Below are 19388 nucleotides of genomic sequence, written 5' to 3' on the forward strand. Positions count from 1 at the left end.
AGTAAACACAGCACAAAAGGTAGCGGACCCGGGAATTGAATGCTTCCGAGGGTCTCAATCCAAAGACCCTCATCATAAAAGGATCTATCACCCAGATGAGTCGCTAGCTGCCTTACGCGGACGCGTCGTTTTCATTGAGAGAAATACCCGCGATCGGAAACGAGCATTTGACATGCTTAATCTATCATGAGATAGATCTGCACCCGATTGTTATGCTAAGGTGTTAAGTTTTAGGAAAAGTTAAACGTCCGCAGTCGTCGTATATAGGCGTGCACAGAAAGCCGCCGCGTACACAAACTATTGTGGCAAAGGAGAAAGACTTTTTGTCAAAAGAGATTAGCAAGAAGAGAGAGAGAAAAGGCGGTAGCAATAAGTGTTTAGTTTGATACTCTTATCAGTGGTGAAATCCAGGCAAGGTGTGTTGGGTATGACTGGCTCGATGAGTTGTCTGCCCCCGTCAAGACACCGGCAGGCAATTTAACTCGACACACGTCATAAAGATAGGGCAGATTTGTGCGCTTGAAGCGTATCACAAGCCCTACTCCCCGATTACCCAATTTTCCACTTTGACGCCTCGACACCTCGCGAACATAAGCTACGACAAGTTTGACGTATTTATTTTGACGTACTGAAACTTCAAAGAGAAATTCACGTACATGTTTTGCCTTGAGAAGTGATTAACAAACGAGAAACTTGACGTTGAAAACAAATAAACAAAAGTAAAGTTTAAAAGTTTAAAAGTTAAAGACGTCTTCTGACGGTGTAACTTGTAGTAACATAGGATCAAGTTATACTGTGAAAATAATTGCAAAGTTGGCAAGTTATGGAAGTCGTCTAGCGCATATATATATTTTTTGCCACTAATTATAAACTGTCAGACAATCGAATCACTTGCTGAAAATCGTTACATCGCTATTAGTTACAATTTCGAAATTATGTATTTATTTATTATTTAACCATTTAAATCATTCTTTGATATGCTTTAGAATTAAAATTTATTTTGGATAAGGACATCACCGTACCACACTGATTAATTAATTAGTCATCGGCTATTGGGTATGAAACGTTTGGTCATTGAAAAACATAGTATCTAGAAAACCTCCAAACAAAAACCTCTACAGTTTTCGATTAGAAGCAAGTGATCTTTTATATACACTTTCCCGCGGCCATTAATTTACCAGTTGTGGGGCACTGGCTGGAAAGGAGAAAAGCCCAATACATCCGTGGAGGAGGTTCGATCGTACGACCCAAGAGACCAAAGCGAGCGCTCTATCGACTGTGCTAAATCGCGCCCCTTGATTTCCTTTAGTTACTCAGTAATTAAAGGTTGGTTTAGTTTAACGACACCACTAGAGCACATTGATTTATTTATCATCGGCTATTGGATGTCAAACATTTGATAATGTTGACATATAGTCTTAGAGAGGAAACCCGCTGCATTTTTTCACGTTAGTAGCAAGATATCTTTTATATGCACCATCCTACAGACAGGATAGCATATACCACGTTCTTTAATATACGGGTCGTGTTGTACTGGCTGGAACGAGAAATAGCCCTATGGACACCCCCCCCCCCCCCCCCCCCCCCCCCCCAATAGGATTCGATCCTAGACCGACCGGGCATCGCGCGAGCGCTTTACATCTGGGCTACTTTCCCCACCTACTCTCCTTTAGTTTAGATGCAGTCGTCAATTCGCCGTGGATGGACAATTTATAACCTTTCTTTTAAAAAAAATACAAAATACTGTTCACTAGTATTTAAAGTGTTTAAATAAGTATGTTTAGGCTGATTATATTATAGCTAAGTTGTGGGTTTTTTTTCTCCTCACCTCAGAACCCTACTGATTCGGCTACTGTCAAACAGTACTGAAGTACTTACCAAAATCTCTCTTACAGAACTTCTTAATATTGAGTCAGACAGTATTGAAGTACTTACCAAAATCTCTCTTACAGAACTTCTTAATATTGAGTCAGACAGTACTGAAGTACTTACCAAAATCTCTCTTACAGAACTTCTTAATATTGAGTCAGACAGTATTGAAGTACTTACCAAAATCTCTCTTACAGAACTTCTTAATATTGAGTCAGACAGTACTGAAGTACTTACCAAAATCTCTCTTACAGAACTTCTTAATATTGAGTCTTCTGCTTCGTTTTTTACACTTGCGACATCCCCCGTCACCTGAAATTTTACGAAATATAAAACTATATATCATCAGGCGAAAAACAAATAAAAGCTTTCTTTCTTCCTTTCTTTTCCTCTCTTTGTCCCCGTGTGTATGCATGTCTGTCTATGTCTGTGTGTCCATCTACATCTGTCTGTCTGTTAGTCTGTTTTTCTGTTTCTCTAGCACGTATCCGGATATTTTCATATAAGGTTTCTTTTTTTTCCCCGCTCAGAACACGAGCATAAAGAATTTTTTTTGAATATTGAACTAATTTGAAGACTAAAACCTGTGCAGCATTGGGCCTAGTAATAATGACTAAATTACACAGCCTTGAATCACTGTTATAGTTTTAAAGATATTTGTAACAAACCAAATGCTCCGGATGGAATAAACAAGAAAACTCTATGAAATGGCCCATCTGTGTTTGTTTGTTAGTCACTGTATAGTATGCGTGTGTATGTGCGCACGTTTATGTAAATAAATAAATGAAAGAAGAAATGAATGAATGAAATGAATGAATGAATAAACAACTAACAGCACTGCGTGAGATCAATTCCTGTACATGTAGTTGTTTTATAACAGAGGACACAGGAAAAACAGACACGTGTGCGCGTGCAATATGATCACGTATGTAGACCTCTAACCTCTAGACCTAACGTTGGAACCCGCGTACCTATTGCATTACAAGCCGTAATCTTTTATTCCCAAACAGACGTCCATCTAAATTACCGTTTGTCTTGTGATTGCACGGGGTCACCACTCTGTAACACTGATCAAACGAACCGACTAACGCAGCTTTGTAACTTGTAAACATAATTTTCACGACTCAGCGAGTGTTTTTCCCATGCCCAACCATCCAAGCCGCAGTCATGAACGGTAATTTACCGACATGTTAAAAGTATCACCTTTTGGGGGAAACATAAGCCTCCGTCTCAAAGAAAAAAAAAGCAATTGGTATTTTCCTCCGGAACATTGTGGGCCAAACAAAAGAAAACAACCGAATGCCTGGGGCGAAAAAAAGTTTTATTTCTCGTAAACTGAACAGCCATGACGAGTGGGTGAATTATTTCCAAGAGGCCGGCTCACCCGTGGAAAAAGAGATTGGCCGGTTCAGAAGAAACTGTTTGATATCAATGGCGGATTTAGAGGGGTGGTCACAGAGGTCCCGCGACAAAACCCCTTTTAATGACTTTTTTGTTTTGTTTTTCTAAGTGAATCATCCTCAATAACCAACACTAAACTGCCCTGAAAACGCAAATCTGGGAATCTATATTTTAAACTTTTCCTAGGAGCATGCTCCTGAATCCACACTCATCTGCAGATCTCCCTTCCTTTGCTAGCTCAAACTCATTTGCCTTCGACACACTCAAATTCCTCTTTTTAGAATTTTGTGCGCACAAAATCATGGATCCGCCCCTGGGTATGATACCGCTATCTTTGTTCCCTATATTTAACGCGCCGTTTGCAAATATATCAGGTGTGGTGATTATTTTAAGTGGCCGGACACCACCACAAAAATTTTAAAAAAAAAAGAAGAAGAAGAAGAAGAAAAAAAAGAAAAAAAACCCCAGGTGTTAAAGGGTCTTCATCCTTTTGGTATCTCCCTTACGTGTTGTCTTTGACGTCCGTGCGCCGGCGCCATCTAGCGGGGATTAGCTGAGTCGTGTAGATTGGACCCCTTCGGGCGTTCGCGCACGTTCTACCCTCACCGACCAAACCTATCTGGAAATACCTAAAGCTCATCGCTGTATTTATTTGTTTTCTCTCTTTTTGTGCCTATTGAATTTTGTTACGGACGCATTTTCATGTGAATTTAACATGTATCGAAGCGCAGCACTGTCAACAAGCGCTACCTGGTGATGGTACTGGAGCGCCGCCGCGGCACATTCGGTGCACAACCAGTAACATGCAATCCGTGACACAGAATGTGACAACTGTAGAAAATTTGACTGGAATCCCAAATATTGTATGATTGCTCGCCACACCATTTCCATTCAGAAACAGAAAGTTATTGTTCTTCTTCTACGTCTTCCTTTTCTTCTTCATCATTATCAGTTGACATCCATTAACCGATAATTAATAAATCAATGTGCTCTAGTGGTGTCGTTAAAAAAAAAAACTTTAACTCTTTTAACTCATCATCATCATCGTCATCACCACCACCATTATCATTATTATCACCACCGCCAGCATCATCATCATAATCATCATCATCACCACTGGCAACATCATCATCATACTCATCATCATCGTCACCATCATAATCATCATCGTCGTCGCATCATCATCATTATCATCGTCACCATCATCATCATCATCATCGTCGTCACCATCATAATCGTCGTCATCATCATCATCATAATCATCATCGACGTCGTCACCATCATCATTAGCATACTAATCATCTTCGTCACAATCATCATCATAATCATCATCATCATAATCATCATCGTTGTCACCACCATCATCATAATCATCATCACCATCATCATCATTATAATCATCGTCGTCATCATCATCATAATCATCGTCGTGACAATCATCATCATAATCATCGTCGTCACCATCATCATCGTCGTCGTCGTCACCATCATCATCATCTTGTTCTTCTTGTTCTTGTTCCCATGTTTTACACCTGGAGGTAGGTGTTTTTCTTGTACGTATATACATGTTACTTCATTAAAAAAAAAACACAAGAAAATCACATGGTACTTGTCGACTGGACTAGTCTACGGAGAAGAGGGTTCTCATATTGGTTCTATCCTCATCATATATTTGCCAACTGCACGACAGTTGAAAAGCACAGACAGGATGTTGTGGTACTTGCGACACTCCAGCATAGGTCAATCTATGGATAATAGGTGCCAAGATTTGTTTATTGCGATAGACGGCCAGGAATATAAAAGAAGAAACCTTATCATCTTCAGAAGAGACAACAAAAGATGCAAATGTCGCAAAAAGACAGCCACGGTTTTTGATGTAACAATCAAATTGGATATTGCGGGATTTAGGTCAATGGGTGTAGCGGTCGCCTATAGATGATCCTTGCCAATGGCCGTGCTAGATGCTCTCATGTCTGTGAGAAAATGCATATAAAAGATTCCTTGATACTAATATAAAAAAGTAACGGGTTTCCTCTGAAGACTATCTGTCAGAATTATCAAATGTTTGATATCCAATAGCCAATTATTAATTGAAATAGTTGCTCTTGTGCCAGTGGTGTCAACAAAATAAACTTTTAACTTTTCAACGGTTGGAATGGGAAATCCTTAGGGTCTTCATAGCTTAAACAAACCAGCGTATCTATGCGACCCAGCCTTTAAATAATGAAACTCAAGACAAACTGACATTGTCATCCATTTATATTGTGTAGACAAAATCTAACGGTTTTCTGCAGTTAGAAAGCAAAAACCACATAAAAAATAGCCCTTCAAAAAACTGGGCTATTTCTCGTTCCAACCAGTATCCACGGCTAGTGTAACGAAGGCCGTGTCTGTGATATTTTGCACATTAAGGATCCCTTTCCACCAATCAAAACGAGTAGCCCATGGAGTGGCGGCAATGGGTCATGGCTCATTATTTGTGTGGTCCTTAAACATATTATGCCCAACTTCATAATAAACAGTACATTAAAAAAATTGTTGAATGTGACTACATTACTTCTGCCTAGGTGCTACTCTGGGTTATGAACATCAAAATCTGACAATTAAAGTGAACCTAAGGCCAAATAATGGTGAAAATCACCGTTCTTAAAACGTCGCCATACTAAACCAAGTAGTGATGGAAATCTGCGTTTTAAAGGCCTTCAGAACGGGAAAGTGGACCCGACAGAGAGCGATTAGAAAGGCGAATCAAGTGAGGAGAGAACCAATAAATCTCGGACAAGAGAGCCGTGTTTCGTAATGACCTCTACACGACTCCCAGGAGAACCCTCGTGACGCTAGTGTCTCGATCGCCAATCTATCGAGAACTTAAATAGCGCCCTCCTCGTCCGATAACATCACCCTTCACACGCTCATAACAACAGCCATATCATGGCAAACAGCGCACTTCATTTCGGACCATCACACTATAGCTGTCAGGAAGACCTCTTAGTGGTCTTTAAAAGAGTTTTTATAGGAAAATGAAAAGATAAAAAGTCACCCCAACCCCCATCACCACCACCAGAAAAAAAAAACGAAGAGAAAAGAAACAAAACACCCCGGAAAAAAAAAAACCGAACCTCCCCCCCAAAAAACAAAACAAAAACAAAACGAAACAAAAAGACAACGAAAAAAATTGTGAAAAAACCCTGTATTTTTTATAATCTCTATTATCTATCTATCTCTTATCCACCACCCTTGGTGTCAACCCTGTTAATTACACCCATAAACACCCATGTCACAATTAATATCACTGATATCACTGGTTACATTTTACCATGCGGATATCAGTGCATTCCACAACTTATTAGTATCATTTCATTTTATATATATATATATATATATATATATATATATATATCTATATAAATATATTATAAATTATATAATATATATAAATCTTATAAACAATATTATAAATCATGCACCACATTATCAAACTGATTTGTGTGGATAAGCCACATATTCTCCAAATATAGCAAAGTCGTGGCGGGAGATGGCAGGAGACAGTTTGAAAAAACCAAGAACACCACACACACACACACACACACACACACACACACACACACACACAAAACCCCACACACACACCCGAGAAACCCACAAACACAATAACCCCCCCCAAAAAAAACACCCAACAAAAACACAAAAACACACAAAAACCCCACAAAAAACAACAACAATAAAAACCCGACCAAAAAACCAAAAATAAACCCGACAAAGAAAACAACAACAAAAATAAACCCAGAGGCAACCCTGTATTACTATGCAATCATTACTTGAAGTGGGGTACATTTACTAATCTTGTTTCACTCCCCCAATTATTTTAACCTAGAGTGTTGGTACCCTGACACCTTGAACTTTTCATTAAATCCGTTGATGATGATGATGATGATAACTAGTTTAACGTGCCCATATACCACTAGGGTTTCGAACACGCCCATCCCGAGTCCGACCTCCGATAAGATCGATGACCTGACTCGGGATGGGGGGGGGGGGGGGGGGGGGGTGTTGAAAATGGGCAGAATTTTTAAAATAGCAATTAGTAAAAAAGTTAATAGTTTAAATAAAAAAATAAAAACGTTACAAGCCAAAAATAAAAAAGAATTGACTGCTCGGCCGCATATTTATATAATTTGGAGCATTTTAGAAGGACAGTCCAAAATTAAATAAGAGAAAGAAGAGAGAATCGGACTATTTTAATAATATTAAAAAAAATTAAAAAAAATTCGACATACAATTTTGAACGCAGATCTAAACGTTTAAAGTCCGATCGATATGTTCACGCGAGTGGCCTCGTTAAGGCCGTTTGGGTGCACAGCTTAAAGGGACGAGATGGGTTGCATCCCGTCAAGAAAACCCCTAGATTGACAGTCGATAGACGTTGAAGGTGTAGTGCTGTGCTGAAATACAGACCTTGAGAAGCCGGATCCGTCTGAACGAGAGAGAGTATCAGACTAGGGTATAGTCCAGTCGACATGGGTTGGTATAGTGGTGCGGACGGGCCCGACTCCGGAGGATACGAGATGGTATCACTATAAAGCAAGGTAAAGTCTAGAAAAAGAGTAGTAGGGGCCGACCCGTTAAAGAATTTTAACAGTAGTGTGAGACCTCTCAAAGAAGTGGCACGCCACTATATTTCTCGCACTTGGGCCTGTCATAATGCGGATCAGTGATACCAAAGTTTTGTGACAAGTTCTCGCAAATAGTGGAGTCTTAGCGAGCCGCCTTTATGTCGATACAAGAGCCCTCGACTGAAAACCTAAATGAAATAATCCGAGAAAAATACCTCCATTCCAAAAGAGTTCTGGCCTGCGGGCATTAATGAGGGTGACTAGTGGTTAGTGTAACTAACAGCCACATTGTTAATTGTGATGTGGGTGTTTATGGGCGTGACTATCAGTGTGTACGACAAGGGTAGTGGGTGGGCAAGGACATTCAATAATTTTGTAAAAAAAAAACCACACTTTGTTTTCAATTTGTTTTGAACGAATTTGTTTGCACACCAAAAGCTTGTTTTGTTTAACGACACCATTAAAGAACATCGGCTACTGGATGTCAAACGTTTGGTTATTCTCAAACGCAGTCTTAAGAGAAAACCTGCCACATTTTTCCACTAGAAGAAAAAGATGTTTTATATGCACTCTCTCACATGCAGGACAACACATACACCAGCCTTTGATATTTCAATCGTAGTGCACTGGTTGGGACCGGACAAACCCGTCAGAGAAAAGGTCCATCAAAGAAATTCGATCCTTCGACCCAAACAATAACCAGCCCATAATCTACTCCTTACGCACCAAGTCTACCCCCCCCCCCCCCCCCACCCCCGCCCCATGTCAGAGAGAGACTATGTTACAACCCGAGCGAGTCGAACAATGAGGCAGAGAGAAAGATATGGAGGAAGAAGGGGAACAAATTAACGACGTACTTCAGCACATTCTAATTACGGTTAAATATGGCGTCAGACATATTATGGTTAAGAACCACACAGATAATGAGATGAAACTCGTGTCGCCACGCACACCATGGGCTACTCTTTTCGATAAGCAGCAAGGGATATTTTATATAATTACCGTACCACAGGTAGGACAAGACAGAGGCCATGAGACAGATAGAAATGGAGACTGAGATCGAGAAATTGAATGAGACAGAGACCTTCAAAAGTACTCAGTGGAGGTGGTGGGTAGGGGGTGGGTGGGAGGAGGTGAGGCATGTTTGGGTAACGAGATACAGACATAGATAGCGCACTGTACGCCAATAGTTCATTCACACGAGCGGTGTTTAACATGTTTGATTTTCAAATGCCTTCAATAGCTGCGAGTGGAGGAATTTACAACAGAATGTATCTAATCAAAACGCTTGAGCCGCATAGACCGGTACTTCACACGTTTCCTGACAAGGGGCTTTGTATCTGTCGTTTTATTACGCCGTTCGTTTCTCGCCGGACCGAGAGGCGTTGTTTACTTAAACCGTCTCGTGTCAGGGGTCACGTGAGCGTGTGAAGTGGGCCACCCCGCCGACAGATACCCGTCAAGACGGATTTCCAGCCACATATATTCAGTTTTCTATATCTCCGATAATAGTCATAATGCGTGCAATGGCGGGTCGAGGAGGAGGGCCCGTGGCACAATTTCACTGATGGGATTGTACAAAGACTGAGATAACCCAATACAAGAAGTGGATGTTTAAACTAAACTCGTGTTTTTCGGGAAAAGAAACGGACACAAAATCTTGAATATTTGCTTAATGGGCCCACCGACGGGGCTCAATGGTAGACCGACCGCGCATCAGGCGAGCGCTTTACCACGGGGCTAGGTCCCGCCCCTTGAAACAAAAAAGGACATTCGTATTTTTCGGAAAGCTAGACAGACACAAAATCTCGAATCTTTGTTTAAAGAAAGTTAACTAATTAGTTTTGTTTAACGACACAAATAGAGCACATTGATTTATTAATCATCGGCTATTGGTAATTTGGTAATATTGTAGTCTTCAGAGGAAAGCTCTACATTGTTCCATTAGCGTGAAGAGATCTAATTTAAGACAAGTGCGACATTTGGTCTGGAGAGTGAGAAGAGAAAAAACACAGCCGTCACATAAGCTACTAATACCGAATAGCAGCAAGGGCTCGTTTACATGCATTTTCTCATAAACAGGACAGCACATACCACAGCCTTCTGGTTGTGGTATTTCTCGTTGACGCCAATGCTCCACATAACAAATAATGTAACAAAGACCGTCGTAGGTATTATCCCGAATAAAAGATTCTTGCTGCTGATCGAAAAACGTAGTATCCTTTGAAAGAAGACGCTTTATTGTGTTCCCCGATACCTTTCACTCACAGCTAGTTATTTTGGGCTGGATACATCTTAGATACCATAAGTCCACCCCGATCATAATGAGATTGATAAAAATCAAGAAAAACTAAACTATCAGTAACCATAACTACGCTGACTGATACAATTTTGTACGAGATATACCACTGTCTCCAAGAACGTGTCTTTGATCAGTATGTGTTGTAGAATAATTATGGACACTGTCGTGAATTTGCTACTATTATAACACGTTTCCGACAAACAGAGCATTTTTAATATTAACTAAAATTATACAAGAAATGCATTGTCAATATTAATAAAAATTACATAAGAAATGCATTTTCTTATCCAGAATATCAGTGTCTGAATATACAATGTGTGTCTGATCGCCTGAATGTTTACAGAAGACGAGACTACATTTCACCTCTCAATAATTCCGTACATACGAGAGAAAAACAAATATTAGGAACAAGGAAGAAAAAGGTTTATTTAACGACGCACTCAACACATTTTATTTACGGTTATATGGCGTCGGACATATGGTTAAGGACCACACAGATATTGAGGGAGGAAACCCGCTGTTGCCACTTCATGGGCTACTCTTTTCGATTAGCAGCAAGGGACCTTTTATATGCACCATCCCATAGACAGGATAGCACAAACCATGGTCTTTGGTGTACCAGTCGTGGTGCACTGGCTGGAGCGAGAAATAGCCCAGTAGGCCCACTAACGGGGATCGATCCCAAACCGACCGCGCATCAAGCGAGCGCTTTACCACATATATTAGGAAGTAAAATGAAGTTTGAGCTACTACAGACATTACAACGACCAGAAACACACTGAATAAATTAACACACTGAATAAATTGACACTAACATTCTTAAACAATTGTATTTAACGCGCAATTTTACTTGTAAAAAAGGCTCTGTTACCCAGAAACACACTGAATAAATTGACACTGACATTCTTAAACAATTGTATTTAACGCGCAATTTTACTTGTATTAAAGGCTCTGTTACCCAGAAACACACTGAATAAATTGACACTGACATTCTTAAACAATTGTATTTAACGCGCAATTTTACTTGTATTAAAGGCTCTGTTACCCAGAAACACACTGAATAAATTGACACTGACATTCTTAAACAATTGTATTTAACGCGCAATTTTACTTGTAAAAAAGGCTCTGTTACCCAGAAACCCACTCCCCCCAAAAAAAACCCCTCAAAAACAAAACCCCACCCGCTACCACCACCAAAAAACCCACCCCAACCCAAACAAAAAACAACAAGAAGAAGAAAAACCATAACAGAACCCGAGTTGTCCACTTACCTGATGGTTTAGGCTGCGGTCGAGTGGTCGTTGGTTTGGGAATTTCTGAAAATAAATATATATGCATTTAGTACTTTAAGCATGGCAAATCTTAAAATATTATTTAATCTAAATTTGTCTAACAATTCGAAAAGTATAAACTGATCATATAATATTTCCCTTGTCACTTTTATGTATTTAATTAATATATCGAAACTGCTTGTATTCATTAAAATAGTATTGCATTTCGATGTTTGATTGTCGTACTATACGACTTTCAACATTAATATGTGTTAAACTGGAGGTATGAGAAGTTTGAAATTCCAGAAGCAATAATTACTAGTTATTTCCATTTTTTTAAATGTCATAAAAATGTAATAAATTCAGAATAAAACAGATTTACAAATGGGCAAAACAGGTTTGTTAAATACGTAACACGTCAAAACCAAGCAAATGTGTTTGAAACGAAACTATTTTCTATTTTATGAAAATGATGTTTTGTATCAGGTTTTGTTTTCTGGTATTATTAACGATTCGTATTTGCTGAAGTAATAAAGTTTTAAAACTGTCCTTCTATTTATTACTAGCACTAACGTTTTTACTCGTTTGGTATTTTAATTTACTGCTAACAATCCAGTTTTTTGCACACCATCGATGTTTCGAACTGGTCACCTTTTTAAAATTGTACACTGGCCATCTCTGTTATTTTGACCTGACCACCTTTTTATATTTTACAACCCACTACATTTTTTGATGTCTCGAACTGATGGCCCTTTCGATATTATCATATGCGTCCTACTGGTATAACAGATTCTTAATTGGCCACCTTCTGGTATTACTAATCATAACTGGGAACTCTGTAATAAAGACGTTTAATCGCTTAAATCTCACTTTGACAAAGGCATTTTGTAATTCATATTCAGTACTGAATTTTTCATAATGTTTCAACTAATTGTTAGTAACAACACTTTGAACTGACGACTATTAAACGACAATGGTTTTAAAACAAGTTTTATGTGTGTAAACTGTTGTCTGGAACTCTGTTAGTAAGAACACTTTGAACTGACGACTATTAAACGACAATGGTTTTAAAACAAGTTTTATGTGTGTAAACTGTTGTCTGGAACTCTGTTAGTAACAACACTTTGAACTGACGACTATTAAACGACAATGGTTTTAAAACAAGTTTTATGTGTGTAAACTGTTGTCTGGAACTCTGTTAGTAAGAACACTTTGAACTGACGACTATTAAACGACAATGGTTTTAAAACAAGTTTTATGTGTGTAAACTGTTGTCTGGAACTCTGTTAGTAAGAACACTTTGAACTGACGACTATTAAACGACAATGGTTTTAAAACAAGTTTTATGTGTGTAAACTGTTGTCTGGAACTCTGTTAGTAACAACACTTTGAACTGACGACAATGGTTTTAAAACAAGTTTTATGTGTGTAAACTGTTGTCTCGAACTCTGTTAGTAAGAACACCATCCATGCAAAAAACACAAGATTTGCTGGTTTATTTTAGAACACAATCAAACCACAAATTAGATGGATATCGCTAGAGAAATGAACGGACATGCGTGGTTTAGTCAATGATGGTTGGTTGGTTTTCGTAGTCTCGATCAAACTAGATTCGGCCATTTTGGTAGCATTCCCACCCATTATAAAGCAACCAGTGAAACAAGAAGTTTAAAAGATAAATAGTTTGCGTTATACTATGATACTGTTCCCGTTGTTCAAATTCCCTTCCACAAAACGTTAAATACATATTAGATAACTATTTTAAAACATAAATTTACAAATGGAATCTCCCAAACTTATTTACCACCTGAGGTCAAAATGAATTTTAACTTGTCCGTTTGCTAATAAATATTTTACTTCAATCATGTAATCACCGGAAATGACCAAATCTATTCAAAATAAGACTACTTATGACGTATACCGGTTGTACCGAACAGTGCGCTCTCTATAGAAATAGTCTGCGTTTGTTAGTGAAATAATGCATGAAACATATTTGGTTGAATTTGAAGGGAGAGGGAGTTAAACAAATTATAATATTCAGTCTAAAAATGTTCTATACAAACAATAACAAACCCTCCAAACATAATGCTCTTACAAAGCGAATGACAAATGGCTATAATTTAGTAGAACAATGTGTTATTTTGTAACACCCATAAAATTATATTATGAGATGGTTTGGATGCTTTTTTTTCCTAAACCAATATAATATGGCTCTACATCACGTGGACGGTATTTCGATTTGTCTGGTCTAGAGCAGGGTCCAGATTCAAGGGCGTTTCCTTGAGGAAAATTCCAGAGATTTAACAGGAAGAATTGACACGTTTAGACCAGGCCCTAGCTTAGAAAAAAAGGCTGAATACAAGACTTAATAGTCTCGATATGACCAAATCTTAATTCTTAGAAAGTGACTGGAATGAACAAGACTATTTTGGTTCAAATTGACAATACAGGAAACCACTTCAGGGTTCAAGAAGTAGAAGATTTCCTAGAAAATGCACTGTGTTAGTTAAGCACACGGTATAGGTCACGCAAGATAAACATGCCGCATTTACTTTCTTTGTCTTTTACGCGGAATATTACTCCAACTTTTGAACCGGTAGAATTTGTTTCCTTCTTCATTTCTGAAATACAATATTCACTACACATTGGGAAGGTGAAAATAACAGGAAATGGTTGAAAGCGAAATATCCATTATATAGTTTAATATGAATCTTCCACCGTTCACTGACCATCTTTCTCTCGTTTTATGTCTGTCTTTATTTCTGGTTTCTTTCTTTTGTCTTTATTGTTCTTTTTTTTTCCTTTTGTTATTTTCTTTCTCACTTTCTAGTTCGTTCCGCCTCTCTCCTCTCTCTCTCTCTCTCTCTCTCTCTCTCTCTCTCTCTCTCTCTCTCTCTCTCTCTCTCTCTCTCTCTCTCTCTCTCTCTCTCTCTCTCTCTCTCTCTCTCCTCTGTCTCTCTCTGTTTGTGTCTGTCTGTCTGTCTGTCTCTCTCTCTGTCTCTCTCTGTCTGTCTGTCTGTCTGTCTCTCTGTCTCTGTCTGTCTGTCTCTCTCTCTCTCTCTCTCTCTCTCTCTCTCTTCTCTCTCTCTCTCTCTCTCTCTCTTTTCTGTCTCTCCGTGTGTGTGTGTGTGTGTGTGTGTGTGTGTGTGTGTGTGTGTGTGTTTATAACTTCTTGTCTCCATGTTTCATATAAAATTTTATTTGAGTATATCTCAAATATCTCTCTGTCTGTCTGACTCCTATTTACTCTTATTTAAATCGTAGAGCCGGATGTGGTGTCGTTGAACATTCATTCATACATTAGTGAATGCTCGTCTGCGTATGACGGCTCGTAGGATCGATCCTCGCTGATGATTCTGACTGTTCATTTTAATCTTCACCAGTTAAACGAGACACAGAAAATACGAGACACGGGTACTTACTTATGCATGGAGCGATGGGGGATTTGCTCTGTTGATAACCCTTGGCACACCTGTTGCAGGTAAGACCAGTGACGCCATCTTTGCACGGACACTGGCCTGTTGTCTGGTTACAGGTTTTACCTAGCGCTCCCACAGGATGGCAATCGCAAGCTGTAAAACAATAACAAACAACAGTATTAATCGTGAAAACAACTTTATTCATTCTTTCATTCATTTTTAATAGTTATTTTCGTGCTTATATCTAATTAAGGATGGAGCACACTGTCTTGGGCACACACCTCAGCTATCTGGACTGTCTGTCCAGGACAGTGGGTTAGTTGTTAGTTCTTAGTAAGAGAGAAGTCGGTGTAGTGGTCTTGCACCGACCATTTCACAATTAGTATTACATAAGTCACGTTTGTTTTGTTTAACGACACCACTAGAGCACATTGATTTATTAACCATCGGCTATTGGATGTCAAACATTTGGTAATTATGACTCGTAGTCATCAGAGGAAACCCGCTGCATATTTCCTAATTCAGCAAGGGATCTTTTATATGCACTTTCCCTTTGATGTACCAGTCGTGGCGCACTGGTTGGAGCGAGAAATAGCCCAATGGGCCCACCGACGGGGGTCGATCCCAAACCGACCGTGCATCAAGCGAGCGCTTTACCACTGGGCTACGTCCCGCCTTAGTCTTACTTAGAACATTACGTTGTGTATATCACGTGTTCCTGGTTGTCCAGGTCTACGTCCCGCCTTAGTCTTACTTAGAATATTACGTTGTGTATATCACGTGTTCCTGGTTGTTCAGGTCTACGTCCCGCCTTAGTCTTACTTAGAACATTACGTTGTGTATATCACGTGTTCCTGGTTGTTCAGGTCTACGTCCCGCCTTAGTCTTACTTAGAACATTACGTTGTGTATATCAGGTGTTCCTGGTTGTCCAGGTCTACGTCCCGCCTTAGTCTTACTTAGAACATTACGTTGTGTATATCACGTGTTCCTGGTTGTCCAGGTCTACGTCCCGCCTTAGTCTTACTTAGAACATTACGTTGTGTATATCACGTGTTCCTGGTTGTTCAGGTCTACGTCCCGCCTTAGTCTTACTTAGAATATTACGTTGTGTATATCACGTGTTCCTGGTTGTTCAGGTCTACGTCTAGCCAACCATGGGTATGTTTATCCAGTCGTTTGTCGCTAACGTTTGCTAAACTGCTTTTTACGCCACACGTTAAACCGTATGACCAATGCGGGAACCAGTCAAAATAATTTACAAATGTTTTGCAAAAAACGGCTGGCTAAACGTACGCCATTTTTTGCTAAACGTGCAAACTATTTTGACTGTTTTTCGTAGCAGACTTTTAGTTTAATGCGAAGCGTAAAAGCGTGAAGCTGAAATAACCTACCCCCTAATTTTTATAATAACTCAATACTGTCTAGATGAAATCGTTTTGTAAATACCTTTTAGTAATAGTATACGTCCTACTGAATCATCAATGCGTCTGCCAATTCAGAACTTCAAATGATTAGAATAACTCAATACTGTCTTGATGAAATCGTTTTGTAAATACCTTTTAGTAATAGTATACGTCCTACTGAATCATCAATGCGTCTGCGAATTCAGAACTTCAAATGATTATAATTCCAGTCTGTAAGTTCTCTTTTGTTATAAATGCTTAGATTGGTCCAGGTTATAACACGTGACTTACAAAATAGACATCCATAACTCCATGAATCTCAGTTTGGCACTACTTTTAGCAATGCTTAAAAACTAAATAAATCGTTTTAGCTGTTTTCTTTATTGTTTAAAGGTATCAAAACTGCTGTATCAGTAAATGATAATATTTATAGACCCCCTCCCCCTAAACAAAAAAAACCAACAACAAACAAACAAACAAACAAATCCCCCCCCACCCCCCAAAAAAAAAAAAAAAAAAAAAAAAATAATAATAATAAGAAGAAAAAACAAGAAAAAACATGCATACATATTTTTTAATTGTTGTTTGTCACAATTTGTTTTTAAAATTTCTCATTCGGCTACTGACGAACAAAACCGAACCGTAAAATGGTGTTTTCCCCTTGTGCCGTGTATTAATTTTCTCAAGGAATACGATTTTTATTTGTATTGATAGTAGTCTACACTTATAAAAAACCAAAAGTGATAATTTGAAAGAGAGAAATAAAAACCCCTGATCGTCTCGTCTACTGACACTTAATTAGCTTCGTTGAGTATATGAGAATGCAGTACCTTTAACAGAGAGAGAGAGAGAGAGAGAGAGAGAGAGAGAGAGAGAGAGAGAGAGAGAGAGAGAGAGAGAGAGAGAGAGAGAGAGAGAGAGAGAGAGAGAGAGAGAACAACATTAGTACTGTATGTACCTATCTTCTTTCTTCCATTCCGTATACATTTGACTTGGGCAGTCTGGTAGGATAAAGGCCACTTCTGGTAATTACGTAGTCTGTTTATGTCGTTAAAATTATAAACTTAACTTTCGGAGATAAATCTTTAGGTTGTGTGTGTTTAATACTATCCAGTATATATATATATATATATGTAATGCTAGGTTTGTCTTACAAACTGAATTATTTCATGACCGATAATACGAGATGGCTATAACTGACTGACTGACTGACTGACTGACTAACGCAGCTGCGCACTGATGCAGGACTGATTGTCTGACTGGCTCACTCTCTATGGTTAACCGACCGACCGACCCAACCGACTGAGTGACTGTATGACTAAGTGAGTGAGTGACGGGCGGGCAGATGGATGGATGGACTGTCTGACGAACAAAGTGAGTGAATCACTGGCTTACTGTCTGAATAGTTTCAGCACAGAAAAAACAGTAAAGAAAATACATTACTTAACGAATTTCAGTTTCCTATAGTAATTTGTGTACTTTGTAAATATTGACACCATTACGCGGAAGATGTTACCGCATGACTAACAGTTGATTAATAGAGTCTAGAACTAGAACATTTATCACAACTAAACAAACAAGACACGATGTCTTCATGTTTACTTTCTCACGTAGTCTGTGCACTCCTCATCAACAAAAGACAAGACAGTCTATGTGCTATGGCGTCTCAACAATGAATGTACGGACACACAACGCCGAAAGACCGGTACGAATCGCCGGTTTCAGTAATTATGGTCGAATTGTAGATCAATGTCAAGGCGCACGACTGGGGTACGATCAAATTAATCAATCAGAGGTCGTAGGATCGAGATCTTTCGGTGGACCCATACGTATTGCCCCATATCTAGACAGTGCTACGTAATAAATTTATTTACCCCCCAACCCCCCAAAAGAAAACCCCCAACAAAAAAACAAACACCAAAAAAAAAAAAAGAAAGAAAGAAAGAAGTGTTTTTATTTAACGACGCACTCAACACATTTTATTTACGGTTATATGGCGTCAGACATATGGTTAAGGACCACACAGATTTTTTTAGAGGAAACCCGCTGTCGCCACATAGGCTACTCTTTTACGACAGGCAGCAAGGGATCTTTTATTTGCGCTTCCCACAGGCAGGATAGCACAAACCATGGCCTTTGTTGAACCAGTTATGGATCACTGGTCGGTGCAAGTGGTTTACACCTACCCATTGAGCCTTGCGGAGCACTCACTCAGGGTTTGGAGTCGGTATCTGGATTAAAAATTCCATGCCTCGACTGGGATCCGAACCCAGTACCTACCAGCCTGTAGACCGATGGCCTGCCACGACGCCACCGAGGCCGGTCACCAAAAAAAAGAAGAAAAAAAAAAAGAAAAAAAAGAAAAAAAAAAGAAAGAAAAAAAAGCAGAAAATAAAACAACAAAACAAAACAAACCCAACTAGAACTGAACCAGAAAATTAAAGCTGTCTGTTCACGATACTATTTGTGGTAACGATCTTTTTATTATAGTTATGGTCATTTTGTACTTTGAGGCCGTTTAAGACACACCGACTTTGATTGCAAATCATAGGTGTGGGGAGAGTTTGTTTTGTTTAATGACACCACTGGAGCACATTAAAAAATTAATCATCGGCTATTGGATGTCAACAATTTGGTAATTCTGACTCGTAGTGAACAGAGGAAACCTGCTACATTTTTCGTAATGCAGCAAGGGATCTTTTATATGCACTTTCTCACAGACAGGAAATCACATACCACGGACTTTGACCAGTTGTGGTTCAGAAGTTGGAACGAGAAAAAAACCAATCAGCTGAAAATGGATCCACTGAGGTGGTTCGATCCTGCGACGCATGCACCTCAGACGAGCACTCAACCGACTGAACTAAATCCCGCCCCCTGTGGTGAGAATCTAATCCTAGCGACGTCGCAAACAAGTCAGATTGCAGATCATCAGTATGACGTACTAGTACTTTAAGGATTGGTTTCAGCAGCTCAAGACATAGAAGTGACTTGGTTCGGTGGTTACTTGATTTCTGGACGAGGAGGAGTACAGTACCCCCCCCCCCCACACCTCCCCCCAAAAAAAGTATCGACAAAAAATAACATTGGTCTTGTACAGCCCCAAAA

General features: G+C 39.2%; 1 protein-coding gene across 1 annotated transcript in view; it reads right to left on the reverse strand.

The window, feature by feature from the left end:
- Positions 1-19388, reverse strand: part of LOC121378783 (netrin-1-like) — a 75736-nt gene that overhangs the window by 8146 nt on the left and 48202 nt on the right. The window contains exons 3-5 of the mRNA XM_041507099.1: positions 14879-15028; positions 11457-11501; positions 2107-2181 (exon numbers count right to left, since the gene is read on the reverse strand). Of these exons, the coding sequence (XP_041363033.1) occupies positions 2107-2181; positions 11457-11501; positions 14879-15028 (270 nt within the window). The remainder of the gene's footprint in view (positions 1-2106; positions 2182-11456; positions 11502-14878; positions 15029-19388) is intronic.

Source organism: Gigantopelta aegis, chromosome 8 (genome assembly GCF_016097555.1).
Source record: "Gigantopelta aegis isolate Gae_Host chromosome 8, Gae_host_genome, whole genome shotgun sequence".
Lineage (NCBI taxonomy): Eukaryota > Metazoa > Mollusca > Gastropoda > Neomphalida > Peltospiridae > Gigantopelta > Gigantopelta aegis.